A 24,462-nucleotide genomic window follows, 5' to 3' on the forward strand; every position below is an offset into this window, starting at 1 on the left:
TAATTAATAAAAAATTTTATTTAAATGTTTAGGTGAACATCCAGCAGCTATGCAACGTGGAAAAAATGGAGCATCTCCGATTCCTGGATGGTCTCACTTGTCCATGGGCCTGGGGTTGACGGCTTGTACTTCTCGAAAGTTTGCTTTCCTGATTGCAATAACAGTTGCGGTGGTTGCCGAGCTGTTAGTGACATAAGACTTAAGTAGAGACACAGCGCGAGAACAGAACGAAGTGTAGACTTTTTTACTGTGTATACTTTTTCAGAAAAAAAAAACAAAACAGTATCAAATCTAAATGTTGTTCTCAAATCTACGTACAAAGGTTGCTCAAATTCATTGTTGCTGCGGTTCAGTTTCGCTTACGACTGTTGTTGACGGTTTTTCGTTGGTAAGCGTTTGGACCTGACGATCGTATTCGGTGTTCAGCTCCTCATTTGGCTTATATAGTACCGAACGTTTTAGATCGCGCTATGACGATTGGTGCTCTAATATACTTGTGCCAAAGAAACGTTCTATTCCTGGTTATAACAGCCATTGAAATTCTGTGCACTCCTTATTGAAATACTCTAACATATCAATTAATTTCATTCCGAATCAACCACCCAGAAAACAATGAAAATAATAAAAAAAATATTCATCTTATTTTCTCAAATTTGTGTTACTAGAACGATTTATATTCAACATACACACTATACGATACAAATTTATATGGGTCCATAATCAATACCAACGATATTTCCTACAATTTTAAAATATTCTGCTTTTACAGTTTCATAATGTTTGTAAAGATTTTCGTTATCGGGTGACACACTCAAGAATTCCAAACAATCTCGCAAGGATTGCACAAAATTTCAATTAACCCGTCACGTTTCCCCGATTGTACATACATTTGCATATTTGCGCGATACGTGGTTTGGGGTCCGGCTGTGTAAAGCGTGAGAGCATCAAGAAATCACAACGAAGGTGGAGGGAAAGAAAAAAAATGAACCATACCCCGCATTCCCCGCCAAACATTTCCGTTTACTGTTATCTATTACATGCTCGATAGATGTGGGGAACACTTTCCAGTTTTTATTTTTTTAAGAAAGCGTTCCCGGTTGTGTACATAAAAATTATTAAGGAATTAACTTGTAAGCTGATACAGACATGTAACCGCACTTTGGACTGTGTGATTCGTTTAAAACCCACCTAACCCTAACCAATACCGTACCCAAAAATAAAAAACAGGCGATAAGTCGTTATCATAAGGTGTGATTAAATTCTTAAGATAGTTAGAAAACTAAATGTAAAGTTAATAATAATAAAATATAACAATATATCATCATTCAAGGATGTGCGCGATGTATAAAATACAACAGACACTTTTGGTTTGTTTCGAACACGAAAGAAAGTAAATATATATACACACAAATATATATTATATAAAAAAGAAGCTTCTCCATCCGTTAGTTTGAATATCTTAGAGAGAATTTTTGACGAAAAATGGATTTAAAAAAAAACATGAAAACGTGAACTTGTTACACTGAGAACTGTGAATAATATAGGCGTAGGCGACGTGTTTTTTGTTACACTATAAACATTCAGTGTACTTTAGGTAAGGTCGGAATTGTAACCCAAATTTTCTGTTAAAATAAATCGTTATGAAATAAAAAGAGAGTCTGATGTTTCATCCTGCGTTTTATTTCCCAATTATTCTTTATATTAAAAATTATTTTTAAATTAAACAAATATTAAATAAACGAATATTGATATTACCCTTAGCAAAAATTGGTTTGAAACTCAACTAAACAAGATTAATTCTACCATTGAATAATAGATGTCACCTAATTTTAATCTTATTTTGATTTGAATCTTAAATTATTGTACAAGCTAAAACTTAACAACAAAATTCGTGATTTTGTAGCGCTAACATAAAATTTAGCCCCATTTATACAAACTTCTTAACCCAATATAACTCTGTCAATACGATGATGAAACGATTTCTAGAATCTTCCAAAGCTGATATATCAAATCAAGAGCAAATTACTTCTTATAAGAGACTTTGTGTCTTTATTAAGACATAGAAAGAATAATTTCGCCTCAAATCGCCGAGGTCACTTGCGGGCGAGGCGCTAGAATCTTCCAAATCTAAGAATTTCGGTTAGTTTGAAAAGGATCCTATCTCTTAATACTCCAAGTACTTTAGAACGTTAAGATATAATCAAAGATGGCGCAAATTCAAACATTTTTGACTTGAAATTTTAATTTTAACCAAAAAATTGTTAAAGAAAATAAAAGAGAAGTGTCGGTTAAATTATTTCTTTATTGATGTTTTGATTACGGTTTTGAATCAATAAAATGAGTTCGTATCGATTCACAATCTCGATGATATAAAAAGAAAATAAAGTAAATATTTAAACTTTTACTTTTGTGGTTTTTTTTAATGTCAACACATCCAACTATGTAGTATACATCATAATACCGGTATATTTTTTACTAAACTTATTTACAAATTTTCTAAATGTCTATTTTATTTACAACTCTCTTATTTTTTATATTATATCCACTAAAAAAACGTTTACTTAAAGATTATCGCAACGCAATACACTGGTTTTAATTTATTATTTTACAAGGTTTCGAGAAAAAAAAGAAAATATATATTAAAATACGCTTTACTCTGGCCATATTTGTTTTTTCTATATACTCGGAGTAAAAAGCTTTTTCTCCTTGTAGATAGAAAGAGTATGGATTTAAGAACAACAATACAGGGTGTAGTAACCAAGAATTTATATAAAAAACTATGTACTTATTTTCTTAGTTATTCCACATAATTTTTTCACATCCTGTATATCTTTTAATCCAATATCGTTTTAAGTATATACAATCTCAAAAGTTACCGTCTACTGTACACTTTAAATGCAGTTTATATGATTTTTATTTATCAAAAAAAAATATATAAAAATAAAAAAAAATAAAAAGGTGATAAAACTTTATTTTTTTACAAAATAAAAGAAAATATTTACAATTTCACACAGTAAAGCAAAAATTTTTGTTCACAAAAAAAAGTGAATAAAAAAACAGGATTGTTGTAGCAGCGCTTTTTACAGTTGCTAAAACAACCCTAAGACTACAGCAAATTTTCACATAAATGCAGCAAATACAGTATCTAAAATTAATTTATTAATTAATAGTACATTTAACACATTGACTGCAGTACTCCTAATACTGTAAACAAACGCAACTGGGTTAAATCCGAAACATAAACGAAAAAAAATATATATTAGATTTGTGCTTGTAACGGTTAGAAATAGTTACAACTGTTTCTATTCGTTCCTAGAGCAAACCTACAATTAAGTATCTGAGTAAAGCTTGAGAAGGGTTTTTATTAATGCAGCCTGATAATAGTTGCAAAAAATAAATAAATAAATCTAATCCTAACCTAAATTCACTATGTTACTACATTTTTTAAACGTCAGTTAGCGACGTTATGAGTGTTTTATTCGTACCTGGTCGAGATTATTAATTGTTAAATTAATTAAATCAGATTAATAACGATCACAATTTTTAAAACCACAAATATAATTCTTTCGAATTAATAAGAAAGTACAATAAATAATTAGTTATAATGTTTCAAAAATTAAAATGACACTTAAAAAAGTTTTTGCAACATCGAATCTTTCCTTGTTTATTTTTTTTATCACATGAAGTTTGGAGTGTTCTATTTTCAATCGTGTATGTTTATATTGTGGTGTATTTTTTTGTATAAGATCTTATACATTTTTTCTTTATTGCTAAAGAGTCGCTGATGAGCGAGTTCTATCACAGTATTGTGGATAGGTCTGTAAACATTCAAAAGAAAAAAAATCACTAAATTTTCATTAACAAAAAGCCAAATAAAAAAATTCTACTAAAAACTTTTTTCTCATTTTTTTTTCTTTTTATTTTTCATTAACCACCCGGTAATTTTAAGTCAATTTAAGTACTATTACTAGTCGCCATTGTAACGAACACTTGTTGGTAGTCCGCCAATTCTTGGCCGACAAGCATTTCTATGCCGGAAGCGGCGGACCTGCCGCCACCTCCTCCTTCCGACGCCGAATCTTTACCATCTTTACCTGCCGACGGAGGAGCTGCCTGCTTCTTCTTTTCCAATTCCGAACTTTCCGGTCGCCGCGACGATGATTGCTTAGTAGGAATCACTGGTTTATTTGGCGGAATCGGCGGAGGGACGCCTCTGGACGCCACCATACCTTTTTTTGGTGGTGTTGCCGGTGCCACATTACTTTGAATTTGAGAATGAAAAGTCGACTGTTTACTAGATGACGATGTCCTCGATGATTGAGATTGTACTGATGGAATAACTACAGCTGACGCTGTACCCTTAAAATAAAATAAAAGTTTTTAATATATATATAGAATATTCCAAAACATATTTAATATTATATACTCCATTATAGATTCGTAAGCGAACAACTTCTTATAAGAGACTTTGTATCTTTATTAAAATATATAAGGAACGATTTCGCTTCAAATCGCCGAGGTCGCTTGCGGGCGAGGCGCTTCATTTGATATATCAACACGAAATCGTTAGGTTTGGAAAATTCTAGCGCCTCGCCCGCAAGCGACCTCGGCGATTTGAGGCAAAATCGTTCCTCATATATTTTAATAAAGATACAAAATCTATTACAAGAAGACATTTACCCTCAAACCGCCGAGGTCGCTTGCGGGCGAGGCGCTACAATCTTCCAAAGCTGACGATTTCGTGTTGATACATCAAATCAAGCGCCTCGCCCGCAAGCGATCTCGGCGATTTGAAAGGAAATTACTTCTTATAAGAGATTTTGTATTTTTATTAAGATATATAAGGAACGATTTCGCTTCAAATCGCTGAGGTCGCTTGCGGGCGAGGCGCTAGAATTTTCCAAACCTGACGATTTTGTGTTAATATATCAAATGAAGTGCCTCGCCCGCAAGCGACCTCGGCGATTTGAAAGCAAATTACTTCTTATAAGAGAATTTGTATCTTTATTAAGGTATATAATGAACGATTTTGCCTCAAATCGCCGAGGTCGCTTGCGGGCGAGGCGCTACAATCTTCCAAAGCTGACGATTTCGTGTTGATACATCAAATCAAGCGCCTCGCCCGCAAGCGATCTCGGCGATTTGAAAAGAAATTACTTCTTATAAGAGACTTTGTATTTTTATTAAGATATATAAGGAACGATTTCGCTTCAAATCGCCGAGGTCGCTTGCGGGCGAGGCGCTAGAATTTTCCAAACCTGACGATTTCGTGTTATTATATCAAATGAAGCGCCTCGCCCGCAAGCGACCTCGGCGATTTGAGGCGACATCGTTCCTTATATATCTTAATAAAGATACAAAATCTATTACAAGAAGACATTTCGCCTCAAATCGCCGAGGTCGCTAGCGGGCGAGGCGCTATATATTTTCAAACCTGACGATTTTGTATTGATACATCAAATCAGGTAAATTAATATTACAGACTCCCTTATAGTTTAATATTATTATAGACGTTTATGAGGCGAGGTTGGGTCCGAATTCTCCACCTCAAATTGGTGAAATACAGTCCACATGATCAAAGTCAGCCTCAATCTACAATTGTTTCTGCAGTTGTTCTCAAACAATCATCCCCATAGTCACATTTACTATTATATTATTGTAACAAGTAAAAAAACGCCCCACTGAATGTATGTCAGGGTATAACCAGATCTTAAATGGACAAACATTATGATCAAAATCATAACTTGTATGCCTTGGATGTTGCAACCTTCTTCAGGAACAAGTTCAAGTGATGAGATGGAACTTCGAATTTTGCATAGAGGAACATGAACGAGAACCAGATTAAGAAAAACAGAGTAGTCAGCAATGTTAATAATAGAAAAGATAACGCAGCAAAGAATAATCAATCAACTTCCCACCAATTTTATCTTTAGTTTTCCATCTATGTTTCAATTTGAGCCTTAACATCATATTTATATCTAATATTATGTACCTTTAAAGCTGGTATAACTGGAGCAACAGCAGTTTGACGTAAAGCTTGCCCTGGTGTAACAGATTGAGCGATTCCTGTAGCTAAAAATAAAAAAAATTTCTGTATAAATAGTTTAAATTATATTGAGATGCTTACTGGGTCCAGAAACAGGAACACTAGAAACAGTGGCTGTGGGTTGAACAGCTTTTGCAACACTACTAGTCATAGGTACAGCTGTATCACCAGGATCTCTGGCTCGAGTTCTTAAAACATCTTCATATAGTGTACGAAGTTTTTGAAGTTCACCTTCAAGTTCTTGGCACCTATAAGAAAATTTTGTATTTTTGTAAAATAAATATTGCGTGATTTACTTTAATTCTGCAGCTGATAAAGAAGATTTTAAAGCTTTTCTTTCCGAATCGAATAGATGAAGTTGTTTTTCTAACTCGGCTTCCATTCGTAAAGATTTCTTGCTTTCTTCTTCTAAACCTTCCGCCATACTGTCGATTCTAGCTTTTTCCTCTGATAAAATCTGCGCTAAGTCTTCGCTCCGCCTTCTTTCTTCTATGTATTTAATAATCACCCTTTTCCTGTCACCCAAGAGTAATAAAACGATCTGTTTTTGCCTTGCTCTTTCTTCATCTGCCAACTCCTGTTGTCTTTTAACCTCTTTCTCCATTTTTTTTCTTGTTAATTTTTCCACTTCAAGTTCTTGCTTTAATCGACTTCTTTCCATTTCTAAGCCGTATGTGATGTCGTCTCCTTGAGCTGTATCATGTTCATGTTTACATTTTTCTTCTTCCAATTCTTGTATGACTTTCTTATGTTTCGCCTCGGCATCTTTAAGGATATTCACCATGTGTTGATGTGCTCGACGTTGCTGCATTGCCAATTGCTCTAACGCCTGTATTTGAGCATCTGCTGCTTCTTGCATTTCTTTTTCACTGTATGGAAGCTTTGAAGATGGGGTATCTGCTATTGTATCACGTAAAAGCGCTGTGTAAGGATCTGACATCACAGCCGGACGATAACGACCCAAATTAACTACTTGTTTTAATTTTTCAGACTGAAATTGAAATTAATGTGATTTTATTTAATGATGTGTTTTGGTTAAACAAACCTTTAAAGCTGCTATAGCAATGTCCCTGGCTTGAATTTCTCCTTCGAAACAAGTAACAAGTTTAAGTAGATCTGTTTTGGTCAATTCCATTTTAGGATTTCTCTGAAGAAAATGAAAAAATTTTTAAAATTATTGCAATAAACAAAGCACTGGGGTGTTGAAAACTTAAATTATTGTAAACAACCTTTAGGGTGTTGCTGGCGGTCGCGTTCCGATCGATTTGTTCGAATTGATTCATTTCAGATGTGGTCCCGGATTGTTGTTGTTCGGGGACCACGGTCAGGGGGCCCCCGATGCCGATGTTGAGGCCAGTTAACCAACCATTCTGGTTGTTATTAGTAGCCATATTGGAATTAAAACGTTTGAACCGGCGATTAGGGCCCCTAAATCACACCACGCAGGACTCAACGCAATCTTTTCAACACCTTATTCGGCATAATTAACACTAATTTAATCACTAAGCGGCTACACAAACATCGTCATTCCTACGTTTGACAATGAAAAATACAAATATAGGTTAATATTATAGCGATCGATTTTTTCACTTGGGGAAATATTTCGTTTTAAGATTGCCAACTTGAATCAATTTGAATTTCATTCTAGTATTTTTCTTTAAGGGGGGAAATATCAAAATAAAGCAAAAATGATGTATGAAAAGTATGAAACAACGAAAATATATAAATAATTTATTTTTTATGCTTAGGACAACTTAATCTGATTTTGTCTTAACCTATTATTATACTGTTTTCGCTAGAATTTTCTAAAGCAGACGATTACATCTAATTAAGCGCCTCGCCCGCAAGCGACCTTGGCGATTTGAGGCGAAATCGTTCATTATATATCTTAATAAAGGTACAAAATCTCTTATAAGAAGACATTTACCCTCAAACCGCCGAGGTCGCTTGCGGCCGAGGCGCTAGAATCTTCCAAAGCTGACGATTTTGTGTTAATATATCAAATCAAGCGCCTCGCCCGCAAGCGATCTCGGCGATTTGATGATAAATATCTTCTTATAAGAGAGTTTGTATCGTAACCAAGATATATAAGGAACGATTTCGCCTCAAATCGCCGAGGTCGCTTGCGGGCGAGGCGCTAGAATTTTCCAAATCTGACGATTTCGCGTTGATATATCAAATCAAGCGCCTCGCTCGCAAGCGACCTCGGGGATTTGAGGCGAAATCGTTCATTATATATCTTAATAAAGGTACAAAATCTCTTATAAGAAGACATTTACCCTCAAATCGCCGAGGTCGCTTGTGGGCGAGGCGCTAGAATCTTCCAAAGGTGACGATTTTGTGTTAATACATCAAATCAAGCGCCTCGCCCGCAAGCGACCTCGGCGATTTGAAAGCAAATTACTTCTTATAAGAGACTTCGTATCTTTATTAAAGTATATAAGGAGCGATTTCGCCTCAAATCGCCGAGGTCGCTTGCGGGCGAGGCGCTAGAATTTTCCAAATCTGACGATTTCGCGTTGATATATCAAATCAAGCGCCTCGCCCGCAAGCAACTTCGGCGATTTGAGGCGAAATCGTTCCTTATATGTATATCTTAATAAAGGTACAAAATCTATTACAAGAAGACATTTACCCTCAAATCGCCGAGGTCGCTTGCTGGCGAGGCGCTAGAATCTTCCAAAGGTGACGATTTTGTGTTAATACATTAAATCAAGCGCCTCGCCCGCAAGCGACCTCGGCGATTTGAAAGCAAATTACTTCTTATAAGAGAATTTGTATCTTTATTAAGGTATATAATGAACGATTTTGCCTCAAATCGCCAAGGTCGGTTGCGGGCGAGGCGCTAGAAGTTTCCAAATCTGACGATTTCGCGTTGATATATCAAATCAAGCGCCTCGCCCGCAAGCGACCTCGGCGATTTGAGGCGAAATCGTTCTTTTATATCTTAATAAAGGTACAAAATCTCTTATAAGAAGACATTTACTCTCAAACCGCCGAGGTCGCTTGCGGGCGAGGCGCTAGAATTTTCCAAAGCTGACGATTTCGTGTTAATACATCAAATCAAGCGCCTCGCCCGCAAGCGACCTCGGCGATTTGAAAACAAGTTAATTCTTATAAGAGACTTTGTATCTTTATTAAGGTATATAATGAACGATTTTGCCTCAAATCGCCAAGGTCGGTTGCGGGCGAGGCGCTAGAAGTTTCCAAATCTGACGATTTCGCGTTGATATATCAAATCAAGCGCCTCGCCCACAAGCGACCTCGGCGATTTGAGGTGAAATCGTTCTTTTATATCTTAATAAAGGTACAAAATCTCTTATAAGAAGACATTTACTCTCAAACCGCCGAGGTCGCTTGCGGGCGAGGCGCTAGAATTTTCCAAAGCTGACGATTTCGTGTTAATACATCAAATCAAGCGCCTCGCCCGCAAGCGACCTCGGCGATTTGAAAACAAATTAATTCTTATAAGAGACTTTGTATCTTTATTAAGGTATATAATGAACGATTTTGCCTCAAATCGCCAAGGTCGGTTGCGGGCGAGGCGCTAGAAGTTTCCAAATCTGACGATTTCGCGTTGATATATCAAATCAAGCGCCTCGCCCGCAAGCGACCTCGGCGATTTGAGGCGAAATCGTTCATTATATATCTTAATAAAGGTACAAAATCTATTACAAGAAGACATTTACCCTCAAATCGCCGAGGTCGCTCGCGGGCGAGGCGCTAGAATCTTCCAAAGCTGACGATTTTGTGTTAATATATCAAATCAAGCGCCTCGCCCGCAAGCGACCTCGGCGATTTGAGGCGAAATCGTTCATTATATATCTTAATAAAGGTACAAAATCTATTACAAGAAGACATTTACCCTCAAATCGCCGAGGTCGCTCGCGGGCGAGGCGCTAGAATTTTCCAAATCTGACGATTTCGCGTTGATATATCAAATCAAGCGCCTCGCCCGCAAGCGACCTCGGCGATTTGAGGCGAAATCGTTCATTGTATATCTTAATAAAGGTACAAAATCTATTACAAGAAGACATTTACCCTCAAATCGCCGAGGTCGCTTGCGGGCGAGGCGCTAGAATCTTCCAAAGCTGACGATTTTGTGTTAATATATCAAATCAAGCGCCTCGCCCGCAAGCGACCTCGGCGATTTGAGGCGAAATCGTTCATTATATATCTTAATAAAGGTACAAAATCGATTACAACGTGCTAGAATTTTCTAAATCTGCCGATTTCGTGCTGATACATCAAATCAAGTAAATTAATATTATAGACTCCCTTATAGATTAATTTATGAGGCGAGGTTGGGTCCAAATTCTCCACCTCAAGTGGCACACGATCGAAGTAACTTCTGGGGATGCTCCCAGATCACAAAGGACACCCTTAAATAAGTATAAAACAACGAAAATATATAAATAATTTATTTCTTATGCTTAGGACAACTTAATGTGATTTTGTCTTAACCTATTATTATACTGTTTTAATAATACATCATATAAAAACAGACTAGTTTTGTTAGAATAGATCATTTCTTATTTTAAACAAAATTTGCTAATATTTCTTCAGCTTCAATACAGGCCAAAGCAAAAATACTGCGCCGGTGAGATAAGTAATTGTAGAACCAACACTCCAAAATGATACACTCGCAAGTATTGGTCCTAAGGCTCTCGCTAAAGCCCCCAGGGATCGAAATATACCCATTACAGTCCCTTTTTGTTGCACCGAGCCATATTCAGAAGCCATCGTCATTAAACATGGGACGACAAGAGCTGTGGCTAAAAAAAAATATAAAATAAAAATAGTTTTTTAATTCTCAACATTAACTTACAAACAGCAAACAAAAATAACCCTAAATATAGAAGATGGATTGACGACGCTAATCCAACGCATATAAATGAAGGTATAATTAACCATAACCCGTTAACAGCAGTTTTCTTGGTCTTATTACTCGGTAATTTGCGAACATATCCGCCTTGAATTAACGCCATGATTAAACCAATAGAGAAAAACATCATTCCTTGTTGAGTTGAGGTGTAATGGAAGACGTGATGAGTTAAAAACGTTAAAGTAAATTCTAATCCGCTGTAAATGAACAAATAAACGAAGTAAACGATCCCCAGGAGTTTTAATTTCCTGAAATCTTGCTCATTTAATCCCGTAACAGGTGTAAAATCGAAAAGTTGTTTTAAATTAATTAAAGCTGTTGCGTTTTTTAAGCTTTCTTTTATACTATTTGCGCGTTTCTCCTAAAAAAAATTATAAATAAATTAAATATATAAAATAAAATAAATAAAATTAAACCTTTGGCAAAGTTTCTTTAAAAAATAAAATAAAGAAAACAAGATCACTGAGCGCTAAGAAGACTGCGAATAACGCTGGTAAAATGTACCAATCCCCAGTTTTAGATTTTGCCCAAACGGCAAATAAAGCACCAATAACAGGACCGATTATAAACCCCAAAGAAAATGCAATTCCAATAAGAGCCATCCCAATCCCTCTCGTTTTCATAGTAGATATATCAGTGATAATAGCCATACTTAAGGACACATTTCCTTTGCTAATACCCCCAATAAATCTTGCAAACACAAAAATAGCAAAATTCGATGATAAAGCCCACAAAATATATGAGAATAACACTCCGACCTAAAAACAAAAAAAAAATAATTATATATTAATTAATAATTATATTATTAATAATATATTAATAATATTAATAACATATTATATTATATATATATTAATATAATATATATTTATATATTATAATATATTAATTAAATAAAAATCTAAATAACATTTAATTCGATCATACCAAACAAGTAATCATAACTTTTCTTCTTCCAATAACATCAGAAATTCCCCCAACAATAGGGGCAGCAACAAATTGTAAAAAACTAAACATAGATCCAAGAAATCCTCCAAATAAAACTGAGTTAAAGCGTTCCGGTGCTCCGACGAGTTCTTGAAAGACAACTATTTGTTTTGATAGCCAAGAATATAATCCGATGGTGTCTTTGGCTTTGTAATGATCCAATAAAGAGGGTAGAAGCGGCAAAATCATTGTAAATGCGAGTAAATCTAGTAATAAGGATATGAAAACGACGTAAACGGTGGGGTTGACTTTTTCTTGGGTCATCGTGTACTTCTTTTTCTGTATATCAGCACTAATATCACATGTTTCTTTGGATCACAATGCGATGAAGAATGAATGTGGTGTGTGATGAAGATGAAAGTGGTGATACTTTCTAATTTACCGGTTTATTTCCTCAACGAGGTCATTAAATACACGCCCAAAGCGATTTTCGTTTCTTTCCTTTTTCTAATTGGATTTCGTTGATTTTGTTATCTGTGTACATGATTTTATTCGCGTTCCGTTTTAAACCTTATCTCTGGCTTTCCGGGATTTCATACACTTTACGTTAAAAAGATAGGTTAGAATTTCGTTTGGATCATAAAACTTTTATTTTATAGATATAAAAATAAGTCATTTTGATAGTTTAAGGTTAATTTTTAATCATTTTGACGTTTTAAACGTCACTTTGACATTAATGTTTAATAAAAATAAACCAAATAAAAATATAAATATCATTTTATTGTCATTTTAGGATAAACTTTGTAATTCATCTATTTTAATTTGAACTCCTTCTATGGCATTATACAAACTGACAATTTCCTCTTCATTTAAATCAAATACAACATTCTCAGTAGACTCACTATTAATAATATCGCTAAGTTGTAGTTTTAATTTAACAGTAGGAACTATTTCTTTGGGCGAATAATTCGTGGCAGCTTGCAAATTAACTTGCCAAGAAACCCCATTTAACTTCTTCCTTTTATTCAAATCGCCACAATCGCCTTTAATCCTTTCGATCCACATCTTTGTGAATTCTTCAGCTTTTTCTGTATCCAATTTCAAAACTAGCTCGAGATCTTTTTGTAGATCTACAGGTTTTAGAATAAATTTTACAGCTTGATTCCATGTGTGAGTTAAAGATTGCACCAAAAGGATGGATTTTTCCTCTTCTAATTGAAGTAAACTCCCTAATTTTTTAATCTCACCAAGTGTAAAGGGAGCAGATTCATCTGACTCAAATATTCGTTTAAGAAGGATCTTAAATTTTTGGGACGAGAGCAAATTTATTAACGCAATTCCTTCTAAAAGTCTAATTAAAGGAGTAAGTTAAAAAAATTGTTGCGTTAATTTTACTTACTTTTTATTTATTGTTATCCAAGGAAGAGACATTTTTTTGAGGTTAATCAATCAGTTTATAGAAATGAATTTGGTTGTTATGATCCCAACACAATTTTATAGGATTTTATCTGTTCCTTGTAAGAGAGGTTAAGTTAAATGAAGTTTAGTTTATTATCGCAAGATGTCAGGGCATCATTAAAATACGATTTAAATCCTTTTTTCTGTATATTTCCTTTTAACTGCGCAATTTCCTGACTTCTCAGCATAATCATGGTCCAAATAAATGTCATTTGAAGATATTATGATAGAAAGAAAGCAAAAAGAAAACACAAAGATGAACCTCTTTCTAGCACCTTTTTGCCTTCTTTCTACTTGCTTTCTAGCATCATTAATGTGTGATCGTTCGAATAATGCAAGTTCCTGATATGATTGTAGAAGATGTTATTGAAGACATTATGCCAGAAAGAAAGCAAAAAGAAATGAACATCAATTTAGCATCTCCACGACTTCTTTCTGCTTGCTTTCTAGCATCTTAATGTGCATTCGTTCCAATAATTTAAGTTCCTAATATGAGTAAAGGAGAAGCTCTTGAAGATTTTATGCCAGAAAGAAAGCAAAAAGAAGCCGGGGAAATGAACCTCAATTTAGCACCTCCACGACTTCTTTCTACTTGCTTTCTAGCATCTTAATGTGTGTTTCTTCCAATAATTTAAGTTCATAATATGATTAAAGGAGAAGTTCTTGAAGATTTTATGCCAGAAAGAAAGCAAAAAGAAGCCGGGGAAATGAACCTCTATTTAGCATCCCCACGACTTCTTTCTACTTGCTTTCTAGCACGTTAATGTGTGATCGTTCCAATAATTTAAGTTCTTAATATGATTGAAGAAAAAGTCCTTGAAGATTTTATACCAGAAAGTAAGCAGAAAGTAGCCAGTGAAATGAACCTTTATTTAGCATATCCACGACTTCTTTCTACTTGCTTTTTAGCATCACAAAGTGTGATCGCTCGAATAATTTAGTTCTTCCTATGATTGAGAAATAGTTCTTGAAGATTTTATGCCAGAAAGTAGGCAGAAAGTAGCCAATGATATGAACCTTTATTTAACACATCCACGACTTCTTTCTACTTGCCTTCTAGCATCTCAAACTGTGATCGCTCGAATAATTCAGTTCTTACTATGATTGGAGAAAAAGTTCTTGAAGATTTTATACCAGAAAGTAAGCAAAAAGGAGCCAATGTGATGAAGCTTCATTTAACACCTCCACGACTTCTTTCTACTTGCTTTCTAGCACTTTAATGTGCGTTCGTTCCAATAATTCCAGTTCCTAATATGATTAAAGGAGAAGTTCTTGAAGATTTTATGCCAGAAAGAAAGCAAAAAGAAGCCAAGGAAATGAACCTCTATTTAGCATCCCCATGACTTCTTTCTACTTGCTTTCTAGCACGTTAATGTGTGCTCGTTCCAATAATTTAAGTTCTTAATATGATTGAAGAAAAAGTTCTTGAAGATTTTATACCAGAAAGTAAGCAGAAAGTAGCCAGTGATATGAACCTTTATTTAGCATATCCATGACTTCTTTCTACTTGCTTTCTAGCATCTCAAAGTGTGATCGCTCGAATAATGTAGTTCTTCCTATGATTGAAGTAATAGTTCTTGAAGATTTTATGCCAGAAAGTAAGCAGAAAGTAGCCAGTAATACGAACCTTTATTTAGCATATCCACGACTTCTTTCTACTTGCTTTCTAGAATCACAAAGTGTGATCGCTCGAATAATTTAGTTCTTCCTATGATTGAAGAAATAGTTCATGAAGATTTTATGCCAGAAAGTAAGCAGAAAGTAGCCAATGATATGAACCTTTATTTAACACATCCACGACTTCTTTCTACTTGCTTTCTAGCATCACAAAGTGTGATCGCTCGAATAATTTAGTTCTTCCTATGATTGAAGAAATAGTTCATGAAGATTTTATACCAGAAAGTAAGCAGAAAAAAGCGGTGATATGAACCTTTATATAGCATATCCACGACTTCTTTCTACTTGCTTTCTAGCATCACAAAGTGTGGTCGTTCGAATAATTTAGTTCTTACTATAATTGGAGAAAAAGTTCTTGAAGATTTTATACCAGAAAGTAAGCAAAAAGGAGCCAATGTGATGAAGCTTCATTTAACACCTCCACGACTTCTTTCTACTTGCTTTCTAGCACTTTAATGTGCGTTCGTTCCAATAATTCCAATTCCTAATATGATTAAAGGAGAAGTTCTTGAAGATTTTATGCCAGAAAGAAAGCAAAAAGAAGCCAGGGAAATGAACCTCTATTTAGCATCCCCATGACTTCTTTCTACATGCTTTCTAGCACGTTACCAGTTCCTAATATGATTAAAGGAGAAGTTCTTGAAGATTTTATGCCAGAAAGAAAGCAAAAAGAAGCCATAGAAATGAACCTCTATTTAGCATCCCCATGACTTCTTTCTACTTGCTTTCTAGCACGTTAATGTGTGATCGTTCCAATAATTTAAGTTCTTAATATGATTGAAGAAAAAGTTCTTGAAGATTTTATACCAGCAAGTAAGCAGAAAGAAACCAGTGATATGAACCTCTATTTAGCATATCCACGACTTCTTTCTACTTGCTTTCTAGCATCTTAAACTGTGATCGCTCGAATAATTTAGTTCTTCCTATAATTGAAGAAATAGTTCTTGAAGATTTTATGCCAGAAAGTAAGCAGAAAGTAGCCAGTAATATGAACCTTTATTTAACACATCCACGACTTCTTTCTACTTGCTTTCTAGCATCACAAAGTGTGATCGCTCGAATAATTTAGTTCTTCCTATGATTGAAGAAATAGTTCTTGAAGATTTTATACCAGAAAGTAAGCAGAAAAAAGCAGTGATATGAACCTTTATTTAGCATATCCACGACTTCTTTCTACTTGCTTTCTAGCATCACAAAGTGTGGTCGCTCGAATAATTTAGTTCTTACCATGATTGGAGAAAAAGTTCTTGAAGATTTTATACCAGAAAGTAAGCAAAAAGGAGCCAATGTGATGAAACTTCATTTAACACCTCCACGACTTCTTTCTACTTGCTTTCTAGCACTTTAATGTGCGTTCGTTCCAATAATTCCAGTTCCTAATATGATTAAAGGAGAAGTTCTTGAAGATTTTATGCCAGAAAGAAAGCAAAAAGAAGCCATAAAAATGAACCTCTATTTAGCATCCCCATGACTTCTTTCTACTTGCTTTCTAGCACGTTAATGTGTGATCGTTCCAATAATTTAAGTTCTTAATATGATTGAAGAAAAAGTTCTTGAAGATTTTATACCAGAAAGTAAGCAGAAAGAAGCCAGTGATATGAACCTCTATTTAGCATATCCACGACTTCTTTCTACTTGCTTTCTAGCATCTTAAAGTGTGATCGCTCGAATAATTTAGTTCTTCCTATGATTGAAGAAATAGTTCTTGAAGATTTTATACCAGAAAGTAAGCAGAAAAAAGCAGTGATATGAACCTTTATTTAGCATATCCACGACTTCTTTCTACTTGCTTTCTAGCATCACAAAGTGTGGTCGCTCGAATAATGTAGTTCTTACTATGATTGGAGAAAAAGTTCTTGAAGATTTTATACCAGAAAGTAAGCAGAAAAAAGCAGTGATATGAACCTTTATTTAGCATATCCACGACTTCTTTCTACTTGCTTTCTAGCATCACAAAGTGTGGTCGCTCGAATAATTTAGTTCTTACCATGATTGGAGAAAAAGTTCTTGAAGATTTTATACCAGAAAGTAAGCAAAAAGGAGCCAATGTGATGAAGCTTCATTTAACACCTCCACGACTTCTTTCTACTTGCTTTCTAGCACTTTAATGTGCGTTCGTTCCAATAATTCCAGTTCCTAATATGATTAAAGGAGAAGTTCTTGAAGATTTTATGCCAGAAAGAAAGCAAAAAGAAGCCATAAAAATGAACCTCTATTTAGCATCCCCATGACTTCTTTCTACTTGCTTTCTAGCACGTTAATGTGTGATCGTTCCAATAATTTAAGTTCTTAATATGATTGAAGAAAAAGTTCTTGAAGAATTTATACCAGAAAGTAAGCAGAAAGAAGCCAGTGATATGAACCTCTATTTAGCATATCCACGACTTCTTTCTACTTGCTTTCTAGCATCTTAAAGTGTGATCGCTCGAATAATTTAGTTCTTCCTATGATTGAAGAAATAGTTCTTGAAGATTTTATGCCAGAAAGTAAGCAGAAAGTAGCCGGTAATATGAACCTTTATTTAACACATCCACGACTTCTTTCTACTTGCTTTCTAGCATCACAAAGTGTGATCGCTCGAATAATTTAGTTCTTCCTATGATTGAAGAAATAGTTCTTGAAGATTTTATACCAGAAAGTAAGCAGAAAAAAGCAGTGATATGAACCTTTATTTAGCATATCCACGACTTCTTTCTACTTGATTTCTAGCATCACAAAGTGTGGTCGCTCGAATAATGTAGTTCTTACTATGATTGGAGAAAAAGTTCTTGAAGATTTTATACCAGAAAGTAAGCAAAAAGGAGCCAATGTGATGAAGCTTCATTTAACACCTCCACGACTTCTTTCTACTTGCTTTCTAGCACTTTAATGTGCGTTCGTTCCAATAATTCCAGTTCCTAATATGATTAAAGGAGAAGTTCTTGAAGATTTTATGCCAGAAAGAAAGCAAAAAGAAGCCATAGAAATGAACCTCTATTTAGCATCCCCATGACTTCTTTCTACTTGCTTTCTAGCACGTTAATGTGTGATCGTTCCAATAATTTAAGTTCTTAATATGATTGAAGAAAAAGTTCTTGAAGATTTTATACCAGAAAGTAAGCAGAAAGAAACCAGTGATATGAACCTCTATTTAGCATATCCACGACTTCTTTCTACTTGCTTTCTAGCATCTTAAAGTGTGATCGCTCGAATAATTTAGTTCTTACCATGATTGGAGAAAAAGTTCTTGAAGATTTTATACCAGAAAGTAAGCAAAAAGGAGCCAATGTGATGAAGATTCATTTAACACCTCCACGACTTCTTTCTACTTGCTTTCTAGCACTTTAATGTGTGTTCGTTCCAATAATTCCAGTTCCTAATATGATTAAAGGAGAAGTTCTTGAAGATTTTATACCAGAAAGTGAGCAGAAAGTAGCCAGTGATATGAACCTTTATTTAGCATATCCACGACTTCTTTCTACTTGCTTTCTAGCATCACAAAGTGTAATCGCTCGAATAATTTAGTTCTTCCTATGATTGAAGAAATAGTCTTGAAGATTTTATGCCAGAAAGTAACCAGAAAGTAGCCAATGATATGAACCTTTATTTAACACATACACTACTTCTTTCTACTTGCTTTCTAGCATCACAAAGTGTGATCGCTCGAATAATTTGGTTCTTACTATGATTGGAGAAAAAGTTCTTGAAGACTTTATGCCAGAAAGTAAGCAACAAGGAGCCAATGTGATAAAGCTTCATTTAACACCTCCACGACTTTTTTCTACTTGCTTTCTAGCACTTTAATGTGCGTTCGTTCCAATAATTCCAGTTCCTAATATGATTAAAGGAGAAGTTCTTGAAGATTTTATGCCAGAAAGAAAGCAAAAAGAAGCCATAGAAATGAACCTCTATTTAGCATCCCCATGACTTCTTTCTACTTGCTTTCTACCACGTTAATGTGTGATCGTTCCAATAATTTAAGTTCTTAATATGATTGAAGAAAAAGTTCTTGAAGATTTTATACCAGAAAGTAAGCAGAGAGAAACCAGTGATATGAACCTCTATTTAGCATATCCACGACTTCTTTCTACTTGCTTTCTAGCATCTTAAAGTGTGATCGCTCGAATAATTTAGTTCTTCCTATGATTGAAGAAATAGTTTTTGAAGATTTTATACCAGAAAGTAAGCAGAAAAAAGCAGTGATATGAACCTTTATTTAGCATATCCACGACTTCTTTCTACTTGCTTTCTAGCATCACAAAGTGTAGTCGCTCGAATAATTTAGTTCTTACCATGATTGGAGAAAAAGTTCTTGAAGATTTTATACCAGAAAGTAAGCAAAAAGGAGCCAATGTGATGAAGCTTCATGTAACACCTCCACGACTTCTTTCTACTTGCTTTCTAGCACTTTAATGTGCGTTCGTTCCAATAATTCCAGTTCCTAATATGATTAAAGGAGAAGTTCTTGAAGATTTTATGCCAGAAAGAAAGCAAAAAGAAGCCATAGAAATGAACCTCTATTTAGCATCCCCATGACTTCTTTCTACTTGCTTTCTAGCACGTTAATGTGTGATCGTTCCAATAATTTAAGTTCTTAATATGATTGAAGAAAAAGTTCTTGAAGATTTTATACCAGAAAGTAAGCAGAAAGAAACCAGTGATATGAACCTCTATTTAGCATATCCACGACTTCTTTCTACTTGCTTTCTAGCATCTTAAAATGTGATCGCTCGAATAATTTAGTTCTTACCATGATTGGAGAAAAAGTTCTTGAAGATTTTATACCAGAAAGTAAGCAAAAAGGAGCCAATGTGATGAAGATTCATTTAACACCTCCACGACTTCTTTCTACTTGCTTTCTAGCACTTTAATGTGTGTTCGTTCCAATAATTCCAGTTCCTAATATGATTAAAGGAGAAGTTCTTGAAGATTTTATACCAGAAAGTGAGCAGAAAGTAGCCAGTGATATGAACCTTTATTTAGCATATCCACGACTTCTTTCTACTTGCTTTCTAGCATCACAAAGTGTAATCGCTCGAATAATTTAGTTCTTCCTATGATTGAAGAAATAGTCTTGAAGATTTTATGCCAGAAAGTAACCAGAAAGTAGCCAATGATATGAACCTTTATTTAACACACACACTACTTCTTTCTACTTGCTTTCTAGCATCACAAAGTGTGATCGCTCGAATAATTTGGTTCTTACTATGATTGGAGAAAAAGTTCTTGAAGATTTTATACCAGAAAGTAAGCAGAGAGAAACCAGTGATATGAACCTCTATTTAGCATATCCACGACTTCTTTCTACTTGCTTTCTAGCATCTTAAAGTGTGATCGCTCGAATAATTTAGTTCTTCCTATGATTGAAGAAATAGTTTTTGAAGATTTTATACCAGAAAGTAAGCAGAAAAAAGCAGTGATATGAACCTTTATTTAGCATATCCACGACTGCTTTCTACTTGCTTTATAGCATCACAAAGTGTGATCGCTCGAATAATTTAGTTCTTACTATGATTGGAGAAAAAGTTCTTGAAGATTTTATACCAGAAAGTAAGCAAAAAGGAGCCAATGTGATGAAGCTTCATTTAACACCTCCACGACTTCTTTCTACTTGCTTTCTAGCACTTTAATGTGCGTTCGTTCCAATAATTCCAGTTCCTAATATGATTAAAGGAGAAGTTCTTGAAGATTTTATGCCAGAAAGAAAGCAAAAAGAAGCCAAGGAAATGAACCTCTATTTAGCATCCCCATGACTTCTTTCTACTTGCTTTCTAGCACGTTAATGTGTGCTCGTTCCAATAATTTAAGTTCTTAATATGATTGAAGAAAAAGTTCTTGAAGATTTTATACCAGAAAGTAAGCAGAAAGTAGCCAGTGATATGAACCTTTATTTAGCATATCCATGACTTCTTTCTACTTGCTTTCTAGCATCTCAAAGTGTGATCGCTCGAATAATGTAGTTCTTCCTATGATTGAAGTAATAGTTCTTGAAGATTTTATGCCAGAAAGTAAGCAGAAAGTAGTCAGTGATATGAACCTTTATTTAACACATCCACGACTTCTTTCTACTTGCTTTCTAGCACTTTAATGTGTGTCCGTTCCAATAATTCCAGTTCCTAATATGATTAAAGGAGAAGTTCTTGAAGATTTTATGCCAGAAAGAAAGCAAAAAGAAGCCGTAGAAATGAACCTCTATTTAGCATCCCCATGACTTCTTTCTACTTGCTTTCTAGCACGTTAATGTGTGATCGTTCCAATAATGTAAGTTCTTAATATGATTGAAGAAAAAGTTCTTGAAGATTTTATACCAGAAAGTAAGCAGAAAGAAACCAGTGATATGAACCTGTATTTAGCATATCCACGACTTCTTTCTACTTGCTTTCTAGCATCTTAAAGTGTGATCGCTCGAATAATTTAATTCTTACTATGATTGGAGAAAAAGTTCTTGAAGATTTTATGCCAGAAAGTAAGCAGAAAGTAGCCAGTAATATGAACCTTTATATAACACATCCACGACTTCTTTCTACTTGCTTTCTAGCATCACAAAGTGTGATCGCTCGAATAATTTAGTTCTTCCTATGATTGAAGAAATAGTTCTTGAAGATTTTATGCCAGAAAGTAAGCAGAAAGTAGCCAATGATATGAATCTTTATTTAACACATCCACGACTTCTTTCTACTTGCTTTCTAGCATCACAAAGTGTGATCGCTCGAATAATTTAGTTCTTCCTATGATTGAAGAAATAGTTCATGAAGATTTTATACCAGAAAGTAAGCAGAAAAAAGTAGTGATATGAACCTTTATTTAGCATATCCACGACTTCTTTCTACTTGCTTTCTAGCATCACAAAGTGTGGTCGCTCGAATAATGTAGTTCTTACTATGATTGGAGAAAAAGTTCTTGAAGATTTTATACCAGAAAGTAAGCAAAAAGGAGCCAATGTGATGAAGCTTCATTTAACACCTCCACGACTTCTTTCTACTTGCTTTCTAGCACTTTAGTGTGCGTTCGTTCCAATAATTCCAATTCCTAATGTGATTAAAGGAGAAGTTCTTGAAGATTTTATGCCAGAAAGAAAACAAAAAGAAGCCATAGAAATGAACCTCTATTTAGCATCCCCATGACTTCTTTCTACTTGCTTTCTAGCACGTTAATGTGTGATGGTTCCAATAATTTAAGTTCTTAATATGATTGAAGAAAGAGTTCTTGAAGATTTTATACCAGAAAGTAAGCAGAAAGAAACCAGTGATATGAACCTCTATTTAGCATATCCACGACTTCTTTCTACTTGCTTTCTAGCATCTTAAAGTGTGATCGCTCGAATAATTTAGTTCTTACTATGATTGGAGAAAAAGTTCTTGAAGATTTTATACCAGAAAGTAAGCAAAAAGGAGCCAATGTGATGAATCTTCATTTAACACCTCCACGACTTCTTTCTACTTGCTTTCTAGCACTTTAATGTGCGTTCGTTCCAATAATTCCAGTTCCTAATATGATTAAAGGAGAAGTTCTTGAAGATTTTATGCCAGAAAGAAAGCAAAAAGAAGCCATAGAAATGAACCTCTATTTAGCATCCCCATGACTTCTTTCTACTTGCTTTCTAGCACGTTAATGTGTGATCGTTCCAATAATTTAAGTTCTTAATATGATTGAAGAAAAAGTTCTTGAAGATTTTATACCAGAAAGTAAGCAGAGAGAAACCAGTGATATGAACCTCTATTTAGCATATCCACGACTTCTTTCTACTTGCTTTCTAGCATCTTAAAGTGTGATCGCTCGAATAATTTAGTTCTTACTATGATTGGAGAAAAAGTTCTTGAAGATTTTATACCAGAAAGTAAGCAGAAAAAAGCAGTGATATGAACCTTTATTTAGCATATCCACGACTTCTTTCTACTTGCTTTCTAGCACTTTAATGTGTGTTCATTCCAATAATTCCAGTTCCTAATATGATTAAAGGAGAAGTTCTTGAAGATTTTATGCCAGAAAGAAAGCAAAAAGAAGCCGGGGAATGAACCTCTATTTAGCATCCCCACGACTTCTTTCTACTTGCTTTCTAGCACGTTAATGTGTGATCGTTCCAATAATTTAAGTTCTTAATATGTTTGAAGAAATAGTTCTTGAAGATTTTATACCAGAAAGTAAGCAGAAAAAAGCAGTGGTATGAACCTTTATTTAGCATATCCACGACTTCTTTCTACTTGCTTTCTAGCATCACAAAGTGTGATCGCTCGAATAATTTAGTTCTCACTATGATTGGAGAAAAAGTTCTTGAAGATTTTATGCCAGAAAGTAAGCAGAAAGTAGCCAGTAATATGAACCTCTATTTAACACATCCACGACTTCTTTCTACTTGCTTTCTAGCATCACAAAGTGTGGTCGCTCGAATAATGTAGTTCTTACTATGATTGGAGAAATAGTTCTTGAAGATTTTATACCAGAAAGTAAGCAGAAAAAAGCAGTGGTATGAACCTTTATTTAGCATATCCACGACTTCTTTCTACTTGCTTTCTAGCATCACAAAGTGTAATCGCTCGAATAATTTAGTTCTTCCTATGATTGAAGAAATAGTCTTGAAGATTTTATGCCAGAAAGTAAGCAGAAAGTAGCCAATGATATGAACCTTTATTTAACACATCCACTACTGCTTTCTACTTGCTTTCTAGCATCACAAAGTGTGATCGCTCGAATAATTTGGTTCTTACTATGATTGGAGAAAAAGTTCTTGAAGACTTTATGCCAGAAAGTAAGCAAAAAGGAGCCAATGTGATGAAGCTTCATTTAACACCTCCACGACTTCTTTCTACTTGCTTTCTAGCACTTTAATGTGCGTTCGTTCCAATAATTCCAGTTCCTAATATGATTAAAGGAGAAGTTCTTGAAGATTTTATGCCAGAAAGAAAGCAATAAGAAGCCATAGAAATGAACCTCTATTTAGCATCCCCATGACTTCTTTCTACTTGCTTTCTAGCACGTTAATGTGTGATCGTTCCAATAATTTAAGTTCTTAATATGATTGAAGAAAAAGTTCTTGAAGATTTTATACCAGAAAGTAAGCAGAGAGAAACCAGTGATATGAACCTCTATTTAGCATATCCACGACTTCTTTCTACTTGCTTTCTAGCATCACAAAGTGTGGTCGCTCGAGTAATTTAGTTCTTACCATGATTGGAGAAATAGTTCTTGAAGATTTTATACCAGAAAGTAAGCAAAAAGGAGCCAATGTGATGAAGCTTCATTTAACACCTCCACGACTTCTTTCTACTTGCTTTCTAGCACTTTAATGTGCGTTCGTTCCAATAATTCCAATTCCTAATATGATTAAAGGAGAAGTTCTTGAAGATTTTATGCCAGAAAGAAAGCAAAAAGAAGCCATTGAAATGAACCTCTATTTAGCATCCCCGTAACTTCTTTCTACTTGCTTTCTAGCACGTTAATGTGTGATCGTTCCAATAATTTAAGTTCTTAATATGATTGAAGAAAAAGTTCT

At 34.7% G+C, this 24,462-nt stretch overlaps 4 protein-coding genes across 4 annotated transcripts in view; 1 reads left to right on the plus strand and 3 right to left on the minus strand.

Annotated features, from left to right (window-relative positions):
* LOC111425414 (zwei Ig domain protein zig-8-like) overlaps positions 1 to 1,669 on the plus strand; it is a 129,752-nt gene extending 128,083 nt beyond the window's left edge. Inside the window, exon 5 of the mRNA XM_023059411.2 lies at positions 33 to 1,669. Coding sequence (XP_022915179.1) covers positions 33 to 196 — 164 coding nt within the window. The 3' untranslated portion in view covers positions 197 to 1,669. The remainder of the gene's footprint in view (positions 1 to 32) is intronic.
* A 2,199-nt stretch (positions 1,670 to 3,868) lies between these two features.
* On the minus strand, positions 3,869 to 7,638 carry LOC111425194 (cortactin binding protein N-terminal like nausicaa). The gene is made up of 6 exons (XM_023059046.2): positions 7,276 to 7,638; positions 7,092 to 7,193; positions 6,343 to 7,037; positions 6,128 to 6,294; positions 5,993 to 6,072; positions 3,869 to 4,359 (listed from the first exon to the last, which is right to left on the minus strand). Exons 1-6 carry the CDS (start codon positions 7,435 to 7,437, stop codon positions 3,955 to 3,957), a joined length of 1,611 nt encoding a protein of 536 aa, XP_022914814.2. The 5' UTR covers positions 7,438 to 7,638; the 3' UTR covers positions 3,869 to 3,954.
* Positions 7,639 to 10,452: 2,814 nt separating this feature from the next.
* LOC111425195 (major facilitator superfamily domain-containing protein rtet) lies at positions 10,453 to 12,268 on the minus strand. The gene is made up of 4 exons (XM_023059047.2): positions 11,859 to 12,268; positions 11,348 to 11,689; positions 10,875 to 11,292; positions 10,453 to 10,821 (listed from the first exon to the last, which is right to left on the minus strand). Exons 1-4 carry the CDS (start codon positions 12,180 to 12,182, stop codon positions 10,598 to 10,600), a joined length of 1,308 nt encoding a protein of 435 aa, XP_022914815.2. The 5' UTR covers positions 12,183 to 12,268; the 3' UTR covers positions 10,453 to 10,597.
* A 349-nt stretch (positions 12,269 to 12,617) lies between these two features.
* LOC111425327 (COMM domain containing 10 protein valette) lies at positions 12,618 to 13,373 on the minus strand. Its single transcript, XM_023059286.2, has 2 exons — positions 13,258 to 13,373; positions 12,618 to 13,209 (listed from the first exon to the last, which is right to left on the minus strand). Exons 1-2 carry the CDS (start codon positions 13,287 to 13,289, stop codon positions 12,648 to 12,650), a joined length of 594 nt encoding a protein of 197 aa, XP_022915054.2. The 5' UTR covers positions 13,290 to 13,373; the 3' UTR covers positions 12,618 to 12,647.
* Between the last annotated feature and the right edge of the window lie 11,089 nt (positions 13,374 to 24,462).

The sequence above is a fragment of the Onthophagus taurus genome, chromosome 8 (assembly GCF_036711975.1).
Source record: "Onthophagus taurus isolate NC chromosome 8, IU_Otau_3.0, whole genome shotgun sequence".
Lineage (NCBI taxonomy): Eukaryota > Metazoa > Arthropoda > Insecta > Coleoptera > Scarabaeidae > Onthophagus > Onthophagus taurus.